The 23,413-nt window shown below is 38.2% G+C and overlaps 1 protein-coding gene across 1 annotated transcript in view; it reads right to left on the reverse strand.

The window, feature by feature from the left end:
* tbc1d22a (TBC1 domain family, member 22a) overlaps positions 1-23,413 on the reverse strand; it is a 212,609-nt gene that overhangs the window by 141,262 nt on the left and 47,934 nt on the right. Inside the window, exon 3 of the mRNA XM_039762143.1 lies at positions 16,196-16,375. Coding sequence (XP_039618077.1) covers positions 16,196-16,375 — 180 coding nt within the window. The remainder of the gene's footprint in view (positions 1-16,195; positions 16,376-23,413) is intronic.

Genomic DNA, 23,413 nt, shown 5'->3' on the forward strand with positions numbered 1-23,413 from the left:
ATCCAAATTCGAGCTATTGAGCTGTCGCCTGCCGGTCTGAATAAGTCACCCTCGCTTCGCTCTTACTTTTTTACCGTTCATTTAATCATGGCTAGTGGCGGAAAAATTATAAAATGGAAGGAGGATTACACTGAGTATGGCTTTACCAAAACAATTATTGATGGCGAATAAAGTATCGATTATTCATAAAGCTTGAATTGGTGATCTGTTTTTCTGTGTTAACCTCATATTTTTTCATACTTCTCAAACCAAGGGGATGCGAGGGTAAAATGAATCGGGAAGCGCTGATCATTGTAATTGGTGTACCAGGAAATCATGCATTGACAGAAGTTTCCCTTTGCTTGGAATGCAAAGTGTGATTAAATGCATTATTTTTTAACGCGTTATGGAGCACATGCATCGAAGCTTCTCAGCTGTGCTTGTGCTAAGAAAAGGAAGCATTTTAAAAATAACGTAACACGATTGTCAATGTAACCTTTTGTAAGTAGTGCCTGGAGAGTGGAGAAACTCTAGAGACAGCGTGTGTATTAACTTGTGGATTTTTCTGTGAGTATTTGGTGGCAGCGTCACAAATTCGCTTCCGTAAGACTGCGTTAGCTGCGGAGCTCAGCTCAGAGCGAAATGAGGTGAATAGGAGGGGAGATGATGACGTGACTCCCCCACCTGCCTTAACTGTCAATCCCCCACAAACACAGTCTCTCAGAATTTGCATAAGCACAGCCCTTCACCTGCAATTTTAACTTAGTTACAAAGTGATCAAAACTCTCGTTTATATCCTGCGTCCTCTCATTAAACTTGTATCCCACATTACCCGTGGGCATGACAAACGCCAGCGGCAGCCTGTCTATGAACTTAATTTAAACTTTAGGTTTACATTGTGCTTTGTTTCCGAAGTAGCAGCACTCATGAATATGGTTGCATATGTCACTCGCTCGCTTCTTATTGTTTCGCTGCCTTCTCAATTATATAATGCATGTTTTCTTCAGCGCTTTTTGGAGCTCTTCCTTGTTTTCTACAAACTGCGTTGACAGTCAGTTCACGTGATTACGTGGGAGGCGTGATGATGTCACACGAAACTCCGCCCCCCATGGCTTTCGAGCTCAACTCCATTACAGTATATGGAGAAAAATAGCTTCCAGTTATGACCATTACGCGTAGAATTTCTAAATGAAACCTGCCCAACTTTTGTAAGGAAGCTGTAAGGAATGAGCCTGCCAAATTTCAGCCTTATACCTACACGGGAAGTTGGAGAATTAGTGATGAGTCAGTGAGTGAGTGAGTGATTTTACCCTCGCACACCCATGGTTTGAGAAGTATGAAAAATATGACGTTAACACAGAAAAACAGATCACCAATTGAAGCTTTATGAATAATCGATTCGCCATCAATAATTGTTTTGGTAAAGCCATACTCAGTGTAATCCCCCTTCCATATTATTATTTTTCCGCCATTAGCCATGATTAAATGAAAGGTAAAAAAGTAAGAGCGAAGCGAGGGTGACTTATTCAGGCAAGCAGGCGACAGCTCAATAGCTCAAATTTGGATATAAGGAATGGAAGTTGAATTTAGTCTTTAAAGTTCTATGGTAAAGAAAAAGTTATGCAATGATGACTACATTTAACTATATAAAGTCACTGTAAAGTGAAAACTTGAATATATAAAGTCAAAACTTGAATATATAAAGTGAATATATATATATATATATATATATATATATATATATATATATATATACACTAGACATTAAGCCTGTTACAATAACGGGCGCTAGAACAGTAGTGCATAAACATTAGTTGGAACAGTCTATATTAAATGGCAAGGACCTTGACCTCATTCTGTTTCTTGTCTTCATTTTTTTTTGTCAAAAATATTTTTGCAAGAAGCCTAAAGTAAAATAATAATAAAAATACAATAGAAACGTATGACAATACAGTAAGTATAATTAAAATTGCCTTAGTGTAAACCTTTGTAACAATCTGTAATACACAATATCTGAAGAAGATATTTAGGAAAAATATTCTATTTTTTTACCTCATGAAATTTTTCTATAAAATTTCATTATAGACAACATTTCTTGTAAATATTCTGTCTTGAGTTTGGCAACAGTTTGCCTTGTTCAGGACCATCTACAACCTTGACAACATCATCTAGATAACTTCTAACTCTTGGTAATGCAACATATAACTGACCATGGCTGAATACTGTTTCTGGCAAGTAAATGCCAACTTTTTGTAAGGTTTGCTCTTCTGAGTCTCTCTCTTTTAGCGTTTTTCTGGCACTCATTTTCTTTTTCTTCAATCGATCTGTTTGTTAGTATTTTTTTTGTCTTTCAGCCTTTCTTTCGTTGATGTTTACTTGTTGAGCTGACTGTTCTTCCAGGAGATGTTACTTATATAGGATTTGATTGTCTGTGTCTTTTGTCCTACTTGACGTGCCTTTTTTTTTTTTGGTGGCATGTTGTTAGTAGATATGTCCATAATATTTTCTCTTACAGCAATACTGGCTTATATGTGGCTGTACTATGTGTCAGTGTATTGTGTACCTTTATATTTCTCTCGCAGCAATACTGGTTTGTATTCCCGTAAAATGCCTGGAATTTTCTCTGACAGTAATACTGTCTTTGATGTCCGTAATATGACTTTAATTTTCTGTCACAACAGTGGACAATCAGCAGAGTGTCCCCAGCAACTGATGTAATGTGTGGCGTGCAGTTGATAATCGTGACTGTGTTGTCCCCCAGCAAGTATTTTAATCTGTGCTGACGTTTAGCTGATTATTGTATGTGTGGCATCTCCCCAGCAACGGATTTTATGTGCGCGGCCGCGACTACCTAATCAGCACTCTCCCAGCAATTATGTCTTTTATTTATTTATCATGCGCTGCCGCGGCAAGGCCATTCACCGTGTGCGCTTTATTTGCTGATTATGCGCTGCGGCGGATAGGCCATTCACTGTGTGCCCAGCTTCAAGTGTGTGTGCGACAAAGATTTTTTAAACCAAAAAGTAAAACGATAAAAATTTTGAAAACATCTTTGCTAACTATAGAGAGACAAAATACATTAATTACTTCTCTGCTGAATGTAGCTCTAAAGGCCTTGTTGTTCATATTTAAACATTTGTTATGATAGCTTAATTAACAAACTAATGCAATGAAGATAGATTCTAATCAAAATTTCACTAGCACTGCTTGAGTTCTAATTATTCAGTAAGTAGGCTCAATATCATTGATTTTGCACCTCAGAATCTCCATTTAATTAGACAAACGAGCACAGCAAATTCTCCACAAATACTTATCACAGGCTGTTGTAGATGTGGATTATAGAAAAAAGTGTTAATGAATGCAGCACTTAATGACAATGATTCAATTAAAAGGCCCAAATTCATTATTTTCCCTTATATTTGTACATTACATAAAATGTGCATGCAATAAAAAATAGCACAGACTGGATAATAAAGTCATTTTTGTTCACACAATATTACAAATAAAAGATAAACAGCGCTATGAAAGTACTGACATCTGTGAAGGCTTTGCAGTTTAAGTTACATAATTGTGACCTCTTGGTTTTTGGATATTTCCACCTAAATTTACAGTGTCTTAAGGAGCATTAAACTATTTTTTTTAAACAGCAAACTCCCGTGGCTAGTAATTCAGCTTCTCGAAATAATTTAACATTTTACCCTCATTAGACTCTTAATTAAACAAAAAAAATAAATGATTTACTGGCTGTCCATTTCTTTACCATTCATCTTTTTATGTCTCGACTTTCTATGAATGATCAGCATGCCAAAACTACCTGATCCTATTTGGAAAGACACAGGTAACTATCTAGTCAAACACGCAAATCATTACAAGTCCTTGTCAGTAATTTTCACATGTTGCTGAAGCAATTTTTAATTCAGATGTGAGATGGCCAATGGTTGTACTGGTTAAATAAACAGACACTTTAAGGCTGCCAAACATTTTTGGGAAAATCCAATATGCTCATTTATTTATTTATAAGGGTTGAGGTAACGTATTCTATGCACTATGTAAATTTTCAGGTAATGGTGGAATGCATCATAATGTAATAACAATGAACAAATTTAAACTAATATTATTTAAAACTAGTACAAAAACCATCAGAATTGTTTGTGTTTATGTCCGTGTTCTGTTGTTTAAAACCCAATAAAAGGAAGTTCCCATGATGACACTGAAATGAAATATAAGCATCATTATTAAACTGTGCAGAAAAGAGTTACACTTAAATTTTACTTAAATGTTAAATGATTGGCCACTGTAAATCCAAAACCAAGTATGAAGCCTGTGCTAATTTTCTTACGTTTTATAAATATGTTTAGTCCTTCATGAACAATGGCTTCTGCGCCACTCAATCACACTATTTCAACATATCTTTAAATTGTGAGATTAAAACTAAATTGACACTTTATTAAATTTGTTGCCGGATTGCATGCAGCACATGCAGTATTTTTCTACTTGGCTGTGCGACTAAGCATCGCAAAGGAGTGATGGACTGGTTTATGCCTTACACCCAGTGTTGCTGGGATGATAACAATAATGCAAGTATTTTTACTTCAATAAAGTATTGCTTTTTTTATGTACTACCCTACTGTCCTCGAACTTGTAGGGAAAACTTGGGGGTTGGTGGCAGGATTGGCACTCCAACCACTATAATATTTATATTAAAAAAAAAAAGCCTCACAGTGTTCAGTGTGGTGCTGAGCCCGTTGTACAGCTGCACTTGGATCTCAATCCTGGTGGTTTGCTGTGTGGTGGGTGTGGCAACACGCATGCTCCCTACCTCCTCCCTCTACTGTTCTCAAGACTGTGCTGTTGAACTAAGATAGCAGTGGACGTTCAGTTCATCTGCATACATTTAGTGACATCAGAAATCTTGAGACAGATTATTTCAACAGGAAGAGGAATAATGTGACTGCCTGAGCATTTACCTCACAATATTTTTCTTTTGGACACTTCTACCTGTGGTTACCAAAAGTGTGTGTGAAGTTAAACAGCCAAACAAGTGCAACAGGCAAGTGCAGACTACAAAATTTTTAATTTCAGCCTGGTAGGTGTCTACATGGCCAAATAACTAAATTACTAGCAGAGAAAACTATATCTTTAAACCAGGTTGCTAAGAGGCCAATAACACAGTTTCTCTGACTGGAATATTTGTTCAAATGGAATTTTAGAAACCAGGTTTCTGTGAATAACCGGGTTATTAAAGTGTATGTAAATGGGCAGAATGTTGCAAGGTGAACTTTATGCTGTGCAAACGTACACTGGAGAGCTTCCTATTCATAAGCAGTGTGCCAGTCCCATGCCATTGGGCCAAGAAACAGCTGTTCCATAAAAGTTTTAAATGATCATAAAAGTGTGTGTGTTTATTTTTTCATAGAAGTTTTCAGTATCTATGTATCAAGTGCATATACTGTACATGACCATAACATAAGTCAGTTATGGTCATTCTCATTTATGCTATCTTTTGGCTGCATGTATTAGTGTGACACCACAAACTGCTAAAGATCAAGCCTGTCTACTACATAAGAAATTAACAATTTTTGCACAAATTCCATTAAATAAAGACGTTAAAAATACTACATTTAAAACTCACAAAAATACAGAATATTGCTATCTTCTTTAAAGCAGTAAACGGGTACAAAGTGTTACATGCTGGTATAAAGAGGAGGAGATTGAGTGAAAATGGGGCTGCAACCATGGTGAACTGGAAATGCAACCCTGTAGGCTGTAGAATCAGTATCATGAAAAATGAGAACTGAAGATATTTTAAAATGTTAAAATTAATACATATAGATATTTCAATACTTCTGAAAAATTCTAATATGCACACAAACTGCTGTCCCGATTTTTAAACTGTATTTAATTGCACATAAGATACATAAATGTACAGAAATATAAAAATGAATATTGTTTTTCATCTCAATTTTATTACTGTTATGTTTCCTATCTCCCCACTCCAGTTAAACACTAGTCTAATGTTAGGTTTCTTCTTACTAACATCTTATAGGATAAAAAAAAAATGCCATCAACACTATACACCTATACAAATATTCATAGCATGGCTGAGAATGGACTCTCCCTGCCTGAATTAGATCTTTATTACTGGTCTTATACTCTATTATGTATTGCAATCGATGTGCCCTTCCCATCATTTTCCTTCACGGTTATTATTTAAGTTAAATAGTGTGTTCCCAAGTTTTCTGTCTGCTTTCCTCTTTTCTGCAATTACGCTCTGGTCTCAATTCTCAAAACTGGGCCCTTTAAATCATTTACACACTAGAATTATAGCATAAGGCAGAGAGGCATCCTGGCACTTGTCCAACATGGCATAGACTTACCCCTACATTCTACAACTCTGTCTAAAGTATGGTGATTTTACAGCCCTAGGTCTGTAAGATTATACATATATACATATTCTGGGTATTATATCTGGTAACTCAGACCTTTGAAAACTCCAATCAATAAAATCTACTCTCTGTATCCCTAATTCTCCTAATCTCATCTGCTGCTGCTGTTGATTCATCCTGGCTAGAGAAGTGGCTCTCATCTCAATGTTCAACCCAGAAAATGGTCTATTTACTGCAACTACATTTCTGTGATTAGAAGGTGAAATGTTTTCTGTCCAGTTGTATCCCCCCCAGGAAGTGGTCTAATTGTCTCTTTTGCCCTGCAGGATCAACGCCTTCTCAACTAGTTTGCCCTGCTGCGGCAAAGTCTACCTACTATTTAGTCACCCATTATGTGGTCAACTATTTTTTTTTTTATTATGGACTTCTGAGAATGAGTTGGGGTGTCTGAAAGACATCCTAAAGCCCCAATACCATCTGCACGCCACCAACATCCCACCCCATCATAAGTTAAACTGCTTTCATTCGTCACTTTTATTCACTGTTAATTCATTAATTATTGTTATTTATGTTTATTCTTTATACAATTATGTATATTTGTCACTTTTGTTAATTGCTTGGTTTCCAATTGTATATCAATTTTATCTCAGATTTGGTCTCGTCCGTTGCGAGAGATGGACGTCTGAAGCAGAGCTCCATTAGCAGCGGTGTTATTTTTTATATTATTTCTTTATTATCCTGAGATATCCTGTATTTATCCAACCCGAGCTTTCTACTACAGTATATGCAAGCATATATAAACATAGCAAGAAAGAGGCTCAGAAAGAAATGGAAAAGAAAACTGAAGCTACATCCAAGCCCAGACCAACAAGTCCAAGTTCAAGCTCAAGGTACGGCCTTTTAGAGACTGACCTGGAACAGACGGGCGAAAGCACAGACTCTTCGAGACCACAGTCCACTGCATAATCTCTAGTTGAGAGCGAAATGGGGAGCGAATGTGCAAGTGACACAGGTTATGATAGCTCGCCGACTGGAAAAGATCTGAAACTGGAAAAGGCCTTGCAGTCCGTGCTTTCACCTACTTCACGCGAGCCGGGCACATCGGGTGTAATACAGCCCACCGCTTTGTGTACGGTGCACGAAAACAGAAATGATCTGACTGAACTGAAGGTGATAATCGCTGAACTCAAGCAAGAGATAAAGAAAAGCGAGAAGATAAGCGAGAAGGCAAGTGAGAAGCTGCGGCAGGATAATAAAGATTTGGAGAAATGCATACATACTCGCTTTAAGGCGGCCGTTAAATGTAATTTAGAAGCACATTCAGGAAAACGCGTCTAAACTGAGCACACTTGCCGATCAGCTGGAGGATGTTAAGTAGTCATTCACAACTCGAATTGAAATAGCCGAAAATCTAGCATCCACCACTGATGGAAAAGCAACAGCTACCAATTCCGAATGCAAAAATCTCGGAGACAGACTTGCTGCTCTGGTAGATGGAAGGAGAAGGAATATTAGAACTGAAGGTCTACCTGAGAATCGTGAAAGTCCAAACCCAGTGAAATTCGCAAGTTGAATTATTCTCAAAAATAATTGGAGAGGACTTTCAATCAAATAACGAGACAGCAGCACCTTATCGCACACGTGGATCAAATACCTTTAGACCTAGGTCTTTTATTGTCCGCTTCGAGAGATGATTATGTAAGCTAGATATGATGGCACGCCTCAGACACAAGCAAGAGATTATATCTGAAAATAACCACAGTCGTATTTTCCCTGATTTCTCTCCCGCAACAGCTGCTAAACGTGGCATTAAACAGTGGTTACGACAAGTCGATATCAAATACAGCCTCTTGTATCCTGCCAAACAAAGTGGGTGTTCAAGGCCAATACTACGTCTTCTCCAGCAAGGAGGAAGCAGAAAAGGAATTAAGAAAGCTGCTCCCGACACAATTCTGAAACACAATAGTGAGTCGCATCCTGTCATGGCATGGCAAGGAGATATCACCTGCTGCCTGGTCCACATGTAATGATACAGGTATTAAAATTATACATTCTTTTCATTACATGTTTATATCTTAATTACAGTTATAGACGTGTGTGTGGAAAAAATATTTTTTTTTTTTCTACCCTAAAGGGTACTGTTTAACATCATACCTTTGGTTTACTGTTGTTGTTATTATTGCATTAGGATTTACTATGCATATCCTGGACCACTTTCTAACAACATTCTCTGGGTTTATTATCTTAATACTTTAAGATTGCTGCAGATTACATATTTTATGCTTATAGTTTTGATAATGATTATATTTTAGGCATATAGTATTTAGACTATATTGGCAATAGATATCTCTACTTTTTAATCCTCAAATGCCACTGCGTGGGGGCTCATTTTGCTTTGGACATGCTCTGTCTTTAGGTATGTCAGAGGACTGGGACTTTGTGAAGTGGGGTCCAGCCTCACGTGGGGAGGCAAAATGGAGGGGTGAGGAGATAAGGGGGGAGAGAAAGAGAGCAAGCTATATCAATCCTTTTAATCCTTATAATTATAACTACCAACATAACAATAGGCTGCATGGCAATAACCCATGGGGAAAATGGAAATTAAGGTTAAAGCTGTCTCACTTCCAGTTAAGACTACAAAATGACATCAAAAATTCAGAATCAATGTCTCCATGTTGGGACAGTTAACTTTGTGAGTTGGAATTTAAAGGCCCGAATCATGAATTAAAGAGAAAGAAAGTATTCTCTCACCAGGTTTAAAAGCTAAAATAGTATTTTTATAGGAGACCCACTTACTAAACAAGGATCAGTTCCAGCTGCAAAAGGACTGTACTGGCCAAATGTTCCATTATAGCTTTACAAAGAAAACTAGAGGTGCGGGAATCCTCATACATAGAACAGTCTCATTTGTAGCATCACATGTAGTATCTGATCCTGAAGGGAGATATGTGATGGTCATGGGCAACTTATTTAACTGTAAAATAATTTTGATAAATGTTTATGCACCTAATGTTGATGATAAGGATTTCATGCAAAATGTATTTACATCTATTACCAATGTAAACACTCATAAAATTATAATGGCTGGGGACTTTAATTAATCCACTCTTAAATAGGACTCCTGTCACAGGGAAGATAACATCTAACACTGCAAAGACAATTACACAGTTTGTAACTGACCACAACTTATCAGACCCCTGGAGGTTTCTAAACCCAAACTCAAACCAATTGAGGAAGCATGTAAAGGAAGTACAAAAGACACATTGTCCGCAGAACCCGCGAAGCAGCGAAAAATCCGCGTCATATATTTAGTTATGCTTTCATATAAAATCCAGGATAGAGCGAAACCGCGAAAGTCAAAGCGCGATATAGCGAGGGAATACTGTATGTATATATATACACACATACACACACTGTTTATGTGTAGTGTAGACAGTGCATAGGGAAACATTTTAAAAAGGAGCACAAGCTGTAATTTACTTTACACTAGGGCTGCAATGATTAGTCGTCAACGCAGATTTTTTTTATTGTCAATGTGTCATAAACAAGACCTTCAATAGAGGCTCCAGTCACAAAGAACCACATTAGTTTTTGTAACTGGAATGCACTACATGAACGTCTGGGGGTAGTATCATTTGTTATTGTTTGTCAAGACTGCACACAGTCCTACCAACGAAGAAGAATGTCTGAGAAGAAGAAGAATGTACAGGAAAATAAATGTGGTTGCAATGGCGAGTCGGATAGAGGAGGGGCAAGGAGATGGAAAAAAACTGAGATAGAAAATTTATAAAGTGTGGGAGCACTTCACCCAAAAAGAAAAGAAGCTGAATGCAGATTATACAAAGCGAAGCTTTCTTTTCACACCAGCACCACCACGATGCATGAGCATCTGAAACGCAAGCCTCCTGGAGCTGTGATGCCACCGTCTCTTGAGAGGTAAGTTTTAGCGAGTAAAGTTAGTGTCATGTGTTAACGTTGATGTTTGTACTATAATGCGTATATCAACATTTCGACAATTATACTTAACCTTTAAACCGACACATACTTGGAGGTTAATGCACCCCTGGAAGCCAAATACTTTTTAGCTGTATTTTAACACTAGAATTACCAGAGCCAACGAAAAAACTCGTTAATTTCGGCCCACCTTAAATCCCATTGCACCTTTTGTCTTCTAAATGTGTCAATAAGCCCAAGCAGCAAGCAGCTTTATACCACCCCCCCATCGCCTCAGAACAGCCAAGAAATTCTCCCAGTCCCTGCCTTGATTGATTATCTGGGAGTGAGCTACTCAGAATTTTAAGAGGAAATAACTTGATGTGCGTTTTGTGTCTAAACAATCTATGTAAATAAAACGTTTTTCATGTTTTAGTAATAAATGACAAAATGTTCACATGAACTATATAATATGTAATGGCTGATAGCCAAATATCAAATAAACACTTCCATAAATGGGCAACTACAATACGACAGCTTCCATGGTGCAGCGGTTAGAGCTGTCGACTTATAATCCAAAAGTCGCGAGTTTGAAACCAGCTCCCCTGCAAATTTACTGTTTTGAGTAGTGAGCTGCTCTTATTGTTACTATTATACAATAAAAACGTACATTTCATTTGTGTCTTTAATAGCCTGTGTAAATTCGTAGGACTTGTAAAAGTCACCGTTTTTTTTCCACTCTTATTTTCTCACTCACGATCACGATATAACGTCTAAATTATCCTATTATTCATATTCATTTGCCTGTCTTCTTGCGCTTCTAATTAGTGATTGCGTTTTTTTTTGGATCTTGCCAGTGTCTACATTTTGGTACATAGTACTGTTTCTTTTGTATTCCAGGACATGCAGAGGAAAGAACTGTACAGAAAGGTCAGTTCCGCGCTATATGTAATCATCAGATTCAAATGTCAACAGTTCACACACACCCAAGGACCATCCTTTCTGTGTTTAGGACATGTGTACCTGTTGCAATGTACACACTTCTCTCTGTGCTGTGGTTACTATTACACTGAAGAGGCGTCGGACACTGACTGAGTTTGCTTTCCTGGGGAAGCGGCAGTCTTGGAACAGAAGCTTGTCAATGCTGCATACTCTTTTGCTTTATCCATCACCTTTTCTTGCAAGAAATGACAACGAAGCTCCTCTGCAAGGTGAGCCATTAACACTCTTCTTTTCTTAGTGGCGACTGTGCATACCATGTACAGTACATGTGCATTGATCACCACCAAGTCAAGCATGTTATAGCACACTGCAACTGGCCTCCTGTGTGCTCCTTCTTGCACTGAATAAGCTAATGCCTTCTGGTGCACAGTGTCAACTCAGCACAAGAAAAAAAAGAAAGACAAATATGTGACATTTTGAAGAAATCATTTTATGACCTGAATAGTACCAATCAGAAAATATCGTTGCACTAATGCAATATCTATATATATAATTCACTAAGGCAAGACAACCATGGAAAGCACGCCGGAAGGGGCGTGGATTCACTAAGCCACCGACAAGTGAGACATGCAGGAAGGAGCCACGCCCACCAACTCCAAGACCATTGGATACGACGACAACTCACAGAGCCACACCAAACAACTCGGATGCGACGACACAGAAAAACCAGCGTCATTTATATTCGTCTGTCGTAGAGGTCACATGCAGCTCCGACCCACGTTGACTGTTAATAGAGGCATGTTTCTCGCGGAGGTGAATCGCCATATGTGGCGTGTAAAACTGTTTGCAAGGGGTATCCCATGGGATCCTTAAAACGTTCCTTTACAAACTGAGGTTAAAACACAATGAAGTGAGCAGTCTTAAAAAACGAGTTTTCGGTTACGACGCACGACCGCGTGCACTATAGCAAACTGTTTTACATGCTACATACAGCAATTTGCATCCGCAACAAACATGCGTCTTCTTAGATACTCCAGCACTTTGTACACACCCCCCTCCCACCGTGGTCGGGTGTCTTGGTGGATTATATATAGAAAGGCAGCCAAAACCGCACAGAGCAATGAAAAGTCTACGTGAGTCACGGGTTAATCTGGACTGTACAAAGACTCGAGTGACGAGTTGGAGGTGGGCACATGAGCAGGCAGTGTATACTGAACGAGAAACCAGCAGACTATCATGTCCTTCTCCTCTCCTCCCGTTCCACCTTGAGCGCTGCACGGACGATTGTGTGTTGGTTCGTTCCGTGCATTGGTTAAAACCCAATGAAGGAAGCAGTCTTTAAAAACCAATAAGCCCTGTCCCTCCGTTTCATTACCGTCTCACCTGCTTCACCAATGCAGGCCCCCCAACAGGCGATCCGGCGGCGTCATTCCCATGACCCGCCAGGCAGCCAACCGGGTAACCAAAGTCTTTGGGTTCAGGGGGGAGTATGGTTACAAAGCTGAAACTTAAAGGAACTGACGGAAGGGCACCACCAGGTGTGGAGCCTTTCGCTTCATTTGACTCAACACAGGAAACCTCACCCGGACAGGATTGACAGATTGATAGCTCTTTCTCGATTCTGTGGGTGGTGGTGCATGGCAGTTCTTAGTTGGTGGAGCGATTTGGCTGGTTATTTCCGAAAATGAACGAGACTCCCACCTGCTAAATAGTTACACGACCCAACAGCGGTCGGCGTCCAAATTCTTAGAGGGACAAGTGGCTTTCAGCAACGTGAGATTGAGCATTAATAGGTCTGTGATGCATTTGTATGTCCGGTACTGCACGCGCGCTATACTGAATGGATCAACGTGTGTCGACCCGGCACAGGGAGGCCATTGAACCCCATTCGTGATGGAGACCGTGGCTTCCAATTGTTCCCCACGAACGAGAAATTCCCAGTACGTGTGGGTCAAACACTCATACTGATTACGTCCCTGCCCTTTGTAAAGCCCCCCATGGTCGGGTGACTTGGTGGATTATATATAAAAAAAAAAAAAGCAGCCGGAACCGCAAAGAACAATGAAAAAATCACCGTGGAAACCGACTGAGGCGGTGTTTGGAAAATTAACAGTCAACGTGACTCACAGGTGCGTGTGGACTGTACACAGATGAAAGCGACTCAAGTAGGGAGTTGGGGGCGGGCACATAAGCGGGCAGTGCGTACTGAACGAGCGCCGTTCAACCAAGTCCTTCACTTTGGAAGGAGAAAGCGCGATGGCGCTCCTCTGGTTTTCATTCACGGACAATTGTATGTTGGTTCGTAGCGTGCATTGTTACAATGTTACTTTTCTTGGTGGTTTATTAAATTACGGATTTTTCAAATGTTTATTTTTTCCTCTGCGCTTAAAAATCATTTAAAAGCGGCCTGATTATGCGGCGTATGCTACGCCGCGGGTTGGCTAGTTATTTGAAAACTAACAACATCAGATCAGCTGTAAATGTATGATATTTGTAAAAGTTAGCTTTTTTTCAGTCTTATTTTCGCAGTCACATTCATGCACCACTCACATCTACAGTTATTCCCAGTTTTAAATATAAACTAACAGCGTTAGATCCCTTCGGGGGCTGCAGTATGTATCGTGATTGTGACTGAGAATAAAAGTGAAAAAAAATATGCTAACTTTTATAAGTGCTATAAATGTGCACCAGCTGTTACAGATGCAAACCAAATGTATGTGTTTATTGTATAACATTAACAATAAGAGCAGTTCACTACTGAAAATGGTAAATATAGGAGGCAGTCAGGATCATACTATGGACTCTTGAGTACAACTCAGCAAATCTTACTGCTACGCCATGTAAGCTGTTGTATCATCCTTGAACCTTTTGTGAAAGTGTTTATTTGATCTTTGGACTTCAGGCTTCACACATTATATACAGTCATGGCCAAAATTATCGGCACCCCTGGAATTTTCCCAGAAAATTTTCTGGGAAAATTCTAGGGGTGTTGCATAATTTTGGCCATGATTGTATTTACAAAACAAAAGATGCTGATGGAGCGGTGCGAAGGGAATTAAGGTGGGCCAGGATTACGAGTTTTTTCACAGGCTTCAGGGATTCTAGTGTTAAAAGTAGAAACAGTGTACACTGCCCTTTATACATCATCCTCCTCCTCTTGACAATATAATGAACAAAGTTTAATGGCCAAATAATTTTTTTTTTAAATATATCTTTTTTGGTGGGATTGTAGTATAGTGGCTAATGCTCTATACTTTACACTTAAAGTCTGCCAATTTAATGCTCACTTTAACTTTTTGTGTGACCCTGATTAAGTTTCTAAACTGACATATTCTATCTGTAAACAACAGTGTGTTATCTTCACCTGATAAGTAATTTTAGATAAAGCTTTCAGGTAAAACTACAATGAGAATTATAAATAGAATTGGTGAAAGCATAGCAAGGAGTATGTGATGAGAAAGACTAGTATAACATCCTGTGTTTTGCTTGTACACAATGCTGCTGAGAGAGGTTCTTCCTTCACATAACCCTGACTTAAATAAGTGTAAATGTGAAAATGGCTATGCATAGGCTAAAGCATAAAACTCATTTCAAATGTGCAAGGATATGTGATATAGAATCTAAACAGTCTAATTAAATACCATCATATTATAAGGTACACTTAGTTGGAGCAGAGTCAACATCTTGAGTGCATCATCAGAATAATGCAGCTTTAAGTTTTACATTAATTAGTATATGGATTATTCTTGATTAAAAATAATAAGCATAACATCTTAAAACCTCTGCAATAAAAATGCTACTTTGGTGAATTAAATTAATAATAAATGAGACTTCTGTCTTAGGTTAATTGGCAATGCAAAATTGGCTCAGAATGGGTAAGGGAGAATGTGTAAGTGACACTCCCATAGGAAAACTGACTCCTGTTTAGAACCACGTTTCCAAGATATGCAGTGGTGCCCCAAGCTCAACTTCAGAGTTAGATTAAACTGTTTTATAAAATAGATAGTCACGCATGCACACCAGTGGGTCACCTTCCGGGTTCACATGAAGTAAATAATTCCACCTAGGGTGGTGCTGCTAACAGACTTGCCTCCTTCTTTCCTCACATCCTGGAGAGAATACCCTTTGAGGGCAAAGAATTGAAAGAAGCTCCACCCCTTCCCATCCAAAGCAAAGCAGGCACAGAAGATGGCGTGACAATTTGATGTGGACCGGACTTCTGTGTTGATTCAAGCCTGAAACCCATTTCACAAATGGCTAAGGGCACTATTCTCTGCTTAAAGCTGCACATTAAAGTTTTCAATTTTCATTACTTTTTCAGCATTTTTGTTATAATTAAACTGAGTTTTGTTTTCCAGTTGGCTCCCCAATCATCCTACCTTGTCCTACCCCACATAATAAAGCTGACCATTTTGAGCTTTTCTTTGTAATTTTTTGCCTTGCCTCTGTCAGACAATTTGTCTAACAACATTAGGAACAAATTATTGTTTGTTGCCATCTTTTACAAGAGTTTATCACAAAAGATTACATAACTTTACTTATACTCCTGAAGCACTATGAGCATCAAGTCCATTCTATTATAATCTGTCAACACTTAAGAAAATTACTGAGGTAAAGGACCAACAAGGGGTACATTTTAACAGTAAAAGTGCAATTGAAAAATACTAAGAACAAAGTCGTTGAAAACTGCATGCCCATGTAAAACTAATTAATGCTTTAGAATTGTTTTATGTAGCTTTCCTTAACAGCTCAATCAAGAAAAGAGACACAGATGGCAAATTAGAACATGAAACAGGAAATAAAATTAAGCTTCTACTATATAATGAATGTGCACACATTGGTAGAAAAACTTTCACAGATGTTACTTAAAGTATTTATTTAATGTTTGGAGACAAAACAGTATTATACTCTTTGCTTAACTAGTATTAACGGGTCAAAACCAAATTTGAGCTTACCTGTATCAGTGTTGGGTCCTGCCAGCAGCTGTGTGAACTTTTCTAACCGAGAAGCTTCTCTTTCAGTTATTACTGGAGTCCCTGATGTATTCTGGTCTGCAATTCTAGCCACTAAAGGAATTACAGGCCTGTGCGGAAGAGACTGTTGCCTTTGAAGAGCTGTTTTCTCACTTACTGTATCTAAAACAAAGTACATAATATTAATATGCAACTAAGTCATTGTTAAAGAAACTGATGTATTTAATTTTAAAGAAAAAACACTATGTCAGTCTATGTCAGCAAACTGTAAGCTGATGTGGGGCCTAAGGAATAATTAAATGACTATATTCTGAAGATCAGTTGTAAAAAAAAATATTATATATATATATATGATTACATAAAAGTTTTAAAAAGTACATACAATAAACTATGAATTATTATATGCAAAGTAACAATTTCTTAACTTTACATATGCCAGGCAAGTTGTTAAAACACAATTTTTTGTTAGCAATATGATTACAAGTTTATTTTTCTCACATAGAAACAGTTATAATTATCAGAAAAAGCAGTTTGTTTATAAGTATATAAATGGCACCTACAGTAGAATAAAAGAAAAGAACGGAAATGCAAAATATAAACCAAAAACAAATAAAAACTGTAAAATATGTTCTTTCAAAAAAGAATGAAATGGGTTTCAAATCATGCTTTATTATCAAAAAGGGGGCACATTTAAATATGAAAACAGGTGTTCTTTAACAAACATTTTACTTAAACAACTACCTACATGCTATTTAAATGTGTGTTCAAAAGGGAAAGAATATCGTCAATTTTGGGTTGCACAATATATCATTTCAGCAACATTATCGCGATGTGTGCATGTGCAATCGTCGTACCACAGCAAGTACAATGTTATTTATTACTTTTTGCAATGTCAGTTCACAAGAATAACTTGCACAATCAAGGGTCACATAAACGCAAAACACTTAGTGGATTAGCTATTTTAACAGGATTGAAAGAATAAAAATTAACTTACATACAGATAATTATATCAGGACGTGTGTTGTCAAGTAAAGGGAAATACTTAAATAAATAAATGAATAAAGTAGAAATTCGTTATGCTATATTTTTGCTGCTTTTTTATTACTTAGGTGCTACCCTGGTTCAAAGCCCACAAATTATAATGATGTAAGCAACACATTAACAATTCATCTAAACAGAACACAGCTGAAAAAAATATTCTAAAATGTATAACAACTTCATATTCTGGAGCTTACACAGTATTTTATTAACCAAACATTGTGGGAAGAAACAAACTGCTTTGGCAGATTGAGAAAATCTCCCAGCAGTGGCAAACAGGATGCCCATGTACTGCATATGCATGCCCCTCTAAGCTCGGTCTCCATCCCATCCCGCATCCCAGACCAAGGACATTCTCCCCAGAATCATTCTCTATTAAACAAAACAGGGCCTGAAACTGAGCATATGGAATTATTTTGGCTACAGAAAGGATGATGTACTCCAAAAACAGGTAAGTCCCCTACATATGAACAAGTTCCTTCCCAAGAGCGTGTTTGCAAGTACAATTTGTTCTCAACTAAAACAAAGTTAGCCTAGGCACCACTGAACACAATTCAACCCCCCAACTACTATAGAACACAATTACATGTACAGCTATTTATACATAAAGAAATGCTTTTAATTGTATTTTGTTTCAGACTTCTTGTGTATTTTAACAAACAAGAAAAAGTTCATTTTTGTTTCCATTGTTTTCCAGCAGACCCCCATGACCCTGTGTTCGGATTCAGCGGGTTGGAAAATGGATGGATGTTTTCCATCAGTTGATATTGCAGTTTATGCCTTTAGGTAGCCTACATATGCAGAACTACCATCCTTTCATCTCCAATCAAAAACATATTTGTGCTGTGCAGTGCAAAAGTGCTTTTAAAAGTAATTACTTGTATTTTTTATTATAAATTTCTAGTGCATTGTAACAAAAAAACTGAAAGTTATTTTTTATTACCATTGCTTTCCATCAGCAGATATCAGTACAGTAGATTTGCTTATCGCTAGAGAATGAGCCTACTTATGCAGACCTAGAATACCTCTATTTCCACACCTCTTATCGAAAACATGTTATATTTGTACTGTACATACACTACAAACAGCTTTTAAAAGTTAATATTTGTATATATTTTTGTATTATTTTGAGTGCATTTTAACAACAAACTACCTAAAGTTTTTGTCATGTTTTCAGACAGCTGATGTTAGTAGACTCGCTTAAGGCTAGCGGGCTAGCATACGTAGCAAAAATTTCTGCACATTTTTCGTAAATTGGCTAGAAGTCAAGGAAAAAATTGTTAATCCTAATTAAAGAAAACATTTTTAATCTTACCTTGAAACGTACAACAACTGGCACACAGAGGCTGGCATTGAGTGAAAAGGCAAGAAGAGTTACTGATTGGAGGAGGAAGAGGTGGGAGATGATACAAGTTCTGTCTGGTATCTTCTTCCAGTTCAGTCTTGTCTCATCCACATTAAATATCTACTCAGGTAAAAACTCACATTCATCAATAATTTCCCGAAGTGTTTCAGGAAATTCCAGGGCAGCTACCATACAGTCATATGAAAACGTTTGGGAACCACTGTCAGTTTGCATAATAATTTACTCTACTTTCAACACAAAAGATAACAGTGGTATGTCTTTCATTTCCTAGGAACATCCGAGTACTGGGGTGTTTTCCAAACAAAGATTTTTAGTGAAGCAGTATTTAGTTGTATGAAATTAAATCACATGTGAAAAACTGGCTGTGCAAAAATTTGGGTACCCTTGTAATTTTGCTGATTTGAATACATGTAACTGCTCAATGCTGATTACTTGCAACACCAAATTGGTTGTATTAGCTCGTTAAGCCTTAAACTTCATAGACAGGTGTGTCCAATCATGAGAAAAGGTATTTAAGGTGGTCAATTGCAAGTTGTGCTTCCCTTTGACTCTCCTCTGAAGATTGACAGCATGGTATCCTCAAAGCAACTCTCAAAAGATCTGAAAACAAAGATTGTTCAATATCATGGCTTAGGGGAAGGCTACAAAAAGCTATCTCAGACGTTTAAACTGTCAGTTTCAACTGCAAGTGAATGTAATCAGGAAATGGAAGGCCACAGGGACAGTTGCTGTTACACCCAGGCCTGGCAGGCCAAGAAAAATACAGGAGCGGCATATGTGCAGGATTGTGAGAATGGGTACATACAACCCACAGATGGGGCGGCACAGTGGCACAGTGGGTAGTGCTGTTGCCTCGCAGTTAGGAGACCTGGGTTTGCTTCACGGGTACTTCCTGCGTGGAGTTTGCATGTTCTCCCTGTGTCTGCGTGAGTTTCCTCCAGGTACTCTGGTTTCCTCCCATAGTCCACAGATATGCAGGTTAGGTGCACTGGCGATTCTAAATTGTCCCTGGTATGTGCTTGGTATGTGGGTGTGTGTGCCCTGCGGTGGGGGTTTGTTTCCTGCCTTGTGCTCTGTGTTGGATGGGATTGGCTTCAGCAGACCCCTGTGACCCTGTAGTTAGGATATAGCGGGTCGGATCATGGATGGATGGATGGACAACCCACAGATGACCTCCAAAGACCTGCAAGAACATCTTGCTGCAGATGGTGTATCTGTACATTGTTCTACATTTCAGCGCAATTTACACAAAGAACATCTGTATGGTAGGGTGATGAGAAAGAAGCCCTTTCTGCACTCACGCCAAAAACAGAGTCGCTTGTTGTATGCAAATGCTCATTTAGACAAGCCAGATTCATTTTTGAACAAAGTGCGTTGGACTGATGAGGCAAAAATTGAGTTATTTTTTCAAAACAAAAAGTGCTTTGCATGGCGGAAGAAGAACACCGCATTCCAAGAAAAACACTTGTTACCTACTGTCAAATTTGGTGGAGGTTCCATCATGCTGTGGGGCTGTGTGGCTAGTTCAGGGACTGTGGCCTTTCTTAAAAGTCGAGGGCCGGATGAATTCAACCCAATATCAACAAATCCTTCAGGATAATATTCAAGCATCAGTCACAAAGTTGAAGTTACGCAGGGGTTGGATATTCCAACAAGACAATGACCCACAGTTCGAAATCTACAAAGGCATTCATGCAGAGGGAGAAGTACAATGTTCTGGAATGGCCGCCACAGTCCACTGACTTGAATATCATTTAAAATCTATGGGATGATTTGAAGCAAGCTGTCCAAGCTCGGCAGCCATCAAATTTAACTGAACTGGAGAGATTTTGTATGGATGAATGGTCAAAAACACCTCCTTACAGAATCCAGACACTCAAAGGCTGTAAGAGGTGTCTAGAGGCAGTTATATTTGCAAAAAAAGGATCAACTAAGTATTGATGTAATATTTCTGTTGGGGTGCCCAAATTTATTCACCTCTCTAATTTTGTTATGATGCATACTGAATATTTTTTATTAATCCAATAAACTTAATGTCACTGCTGAAAATACTACTGTTTCCATAAGACACTTGTTGGGATGAACGCATGTGACTGAGAAAGTAAACATTAACAGTGTGGGTTTTTCACTCCACCTAGCACCAGACACACAAACTAACACACTGCCACAAAATCTGAAATTACAGTACAATTTTAATTCTTCACTTATTTACTAATTTTTTATATATTGGAAATGCACATTTGCATTTTTGTAAGTCCGTAACTTTAAGGTTCGTAAGGGACTAATTGTATTTTGGAGACAGTGAATTGCAATTGCTGCCACAACACGAGGCAACATGACTAATTTGTTTGATCATTTAAATCGGCACCACAGAACTCTGAATGATGAGTGCAAAGCCAGATTTGAATGCAATCCAGAGCAAAACACTATTTCAGACACATCTGCCAATGTAACACCACATGAAAGGGGTTCCAAATGGCAGAAAGTAATCACTGACATAATAACATTTCACCTCACAAAAGATATGGTACCAATTAGCATAGTTACAGTGTTTTAAAAAGATGATCCAGTCACTTGACAAGTGTTATGTAATAGCATCATGTAACTATTTTTCCCATGTCACCATCCCAGAGCTGTATAAGAAATACAAGGCAAACATTCAATTAAAGCTATCAAAATTGGAATATTTTGCAGTAACAATGGATTTCTGAGCGTTTTATTAATGAGGACTTCCAACTAAAAAGTCGCTGTTTGCAAACAGTGTTTTTCCTGTAGAATCATATAAGCAATAACACTGCAACTGGTTTAAGAGAAGCATTGGCTGCTTGGGGTCTAGAAGAAAGATGTCTGATCTGTATTACAATAGACAATGCAGCGAACAAGGTGAAAGTTGCATCCATTACCAAATGGATCAGGATGCACTGCTTTGGCCACAGACTGCACCTCACAGTTGGTAAGTCTGCTGTACTTACTAAGCTGTTTAACTAAACAACTTATCCTAAAATCAAACTTAAAATTATTTTATCAGATTCATACCAATATTGTTATAAAGTTTATATCTTACATGTGTACAGTATTAAACTTCTACTACTGCTAATTGCACATATTGTCTTAGCCATATTTGTATACTGTATGTGACACTGTCTTCCGGCTTACTGTTTAATCACTAGATCATTTTAATATAACCTTTTTTGTTAGTCCTCTCTTTTAATTAACACAATTTGGAGTTAGTCAGACTTGCATCTCACTGCATGTTCTATATCTATGTCTGTATATGAAAATTTTTTAATTTTGAACTGAATTTTAAAATGTTTCATAAACAGTATTTAAAGATGCACTAACTTGAACCTGGAGGGCATCCCGCTAATGCAAAACTCATTAAGACAATAATATTCTTTGAGAATATCAGAGCATCTTCTTTCAGATAGGTTAAGCACATGCCACTAGCTGTCAATTAAGTTCAAAGTTGCTGCCCACATGCCAACCCATAATGAAGAGATAACCTACCTAGAAAATGTCACTCCATTAGAACGAATCAATGAAACACCTCCCAACTAAATATACCCACATTTGTCATTCAGCCAACCTGCGCTATCTTACTGTCGAAATGCAAGTATGTAGTGTATGAAATTTAAATATATAATAAATAAAAAAAAAAAAGCCATGAAGAATAAAACAAATTTTTTTCTTGTAAAGTGAAATTCCTAACCAGATTAACTATGAAAAGAAAATTATACATCATATAAAACATGATCAAAGTATGTAGGATAATGGTTATGTAATGTGTAAGATGGCTTAAAAAAAATATATTATATAAATATATATATATATATAATTTTTTTCCTTGTACTAAGATTTTCTTGGGCATATGTGACTATAAATAAAACTGTGGAGCACCCATAAAGGAAATCATTTAATTAAGTTAAAACACATAGATTCGTTAAAGTAAAATTTCTAATCAGGTTAACTATGGAAAGAAAATGAGGGCGGATGTCGACTTTTGTCGACAGGAGGAGTTGAGGGCGCATGTCGACTTTCCAGGGATAGAGGGCGATAATCAGCTGTTAATGGCGACAAATCTCACTGTCACGTCACAGGCATTCCCTCTGTGCTTGGAGGAATGCTAGACTCATTGACTCGGCAACTAATCCTTGCATGTGCATGAGTTGCGAAATGTAAACAATGGCAAGATGGCATCGATATGTGACAAGGGAGCGAATCGAGTGCAGAAAAGAAAACACTCGGCAGACAATGTTTTACGCATTATCGCAAAGTCAGACTCAAATTTTTCAGAATCGGATTTTATTGACAGTGATAGGGAGATCGAACAAGAGAGTGAGAAGCCGGCATCAGCTGATCAACACCAGCCGATGCCGCGCCAGCGCATCTGCTGCCAGTTGAGTGCCTTCGCGCAGCCGATGCATCTACGGCAAGGTTCGCGTGGGATAAATACACACACATTGATCCGTTGAGAGCCGATCTGGCTACTGGACTTCACAAGACGGCATGGCTTGCTGTTGGACACGACAGATCACCAGCTGCTGTACTTCAGGCTGCTCTCTGCTGATGCTGCTTTTCAGCTACCGTCAGATGAGACAAACAGGTAGGCAGAGAAATTGTTTTAATCACGGGCTGCGTTTCCATCGCATTTTCGTTGTTCAAAGTGTAAACCCACAACAAAAGACGAGATGAAGCGTGCTGTGGTATTACAAATAGAGATGGGACAGAACTGGTGATATAACTTCAGGGAGCATTGGTCCAAACGTGCTTTGTCCCCTGGTGGCTTTGGACAGGTT

Source organism: Polypterus senegalus, chromosome 8 (genome assembly GCF_016835505.1).
Source record: "Polypterus senegalus isolate Bchr_013 chromosome 8, ASM1683550v1, whole genome shotgun sequence".
NCBI lineage: Eukaryota > Metazoa > Chordata > Cladistia > Polypteriformes > Polypteridae > Polypterus > Polypterus senegalus.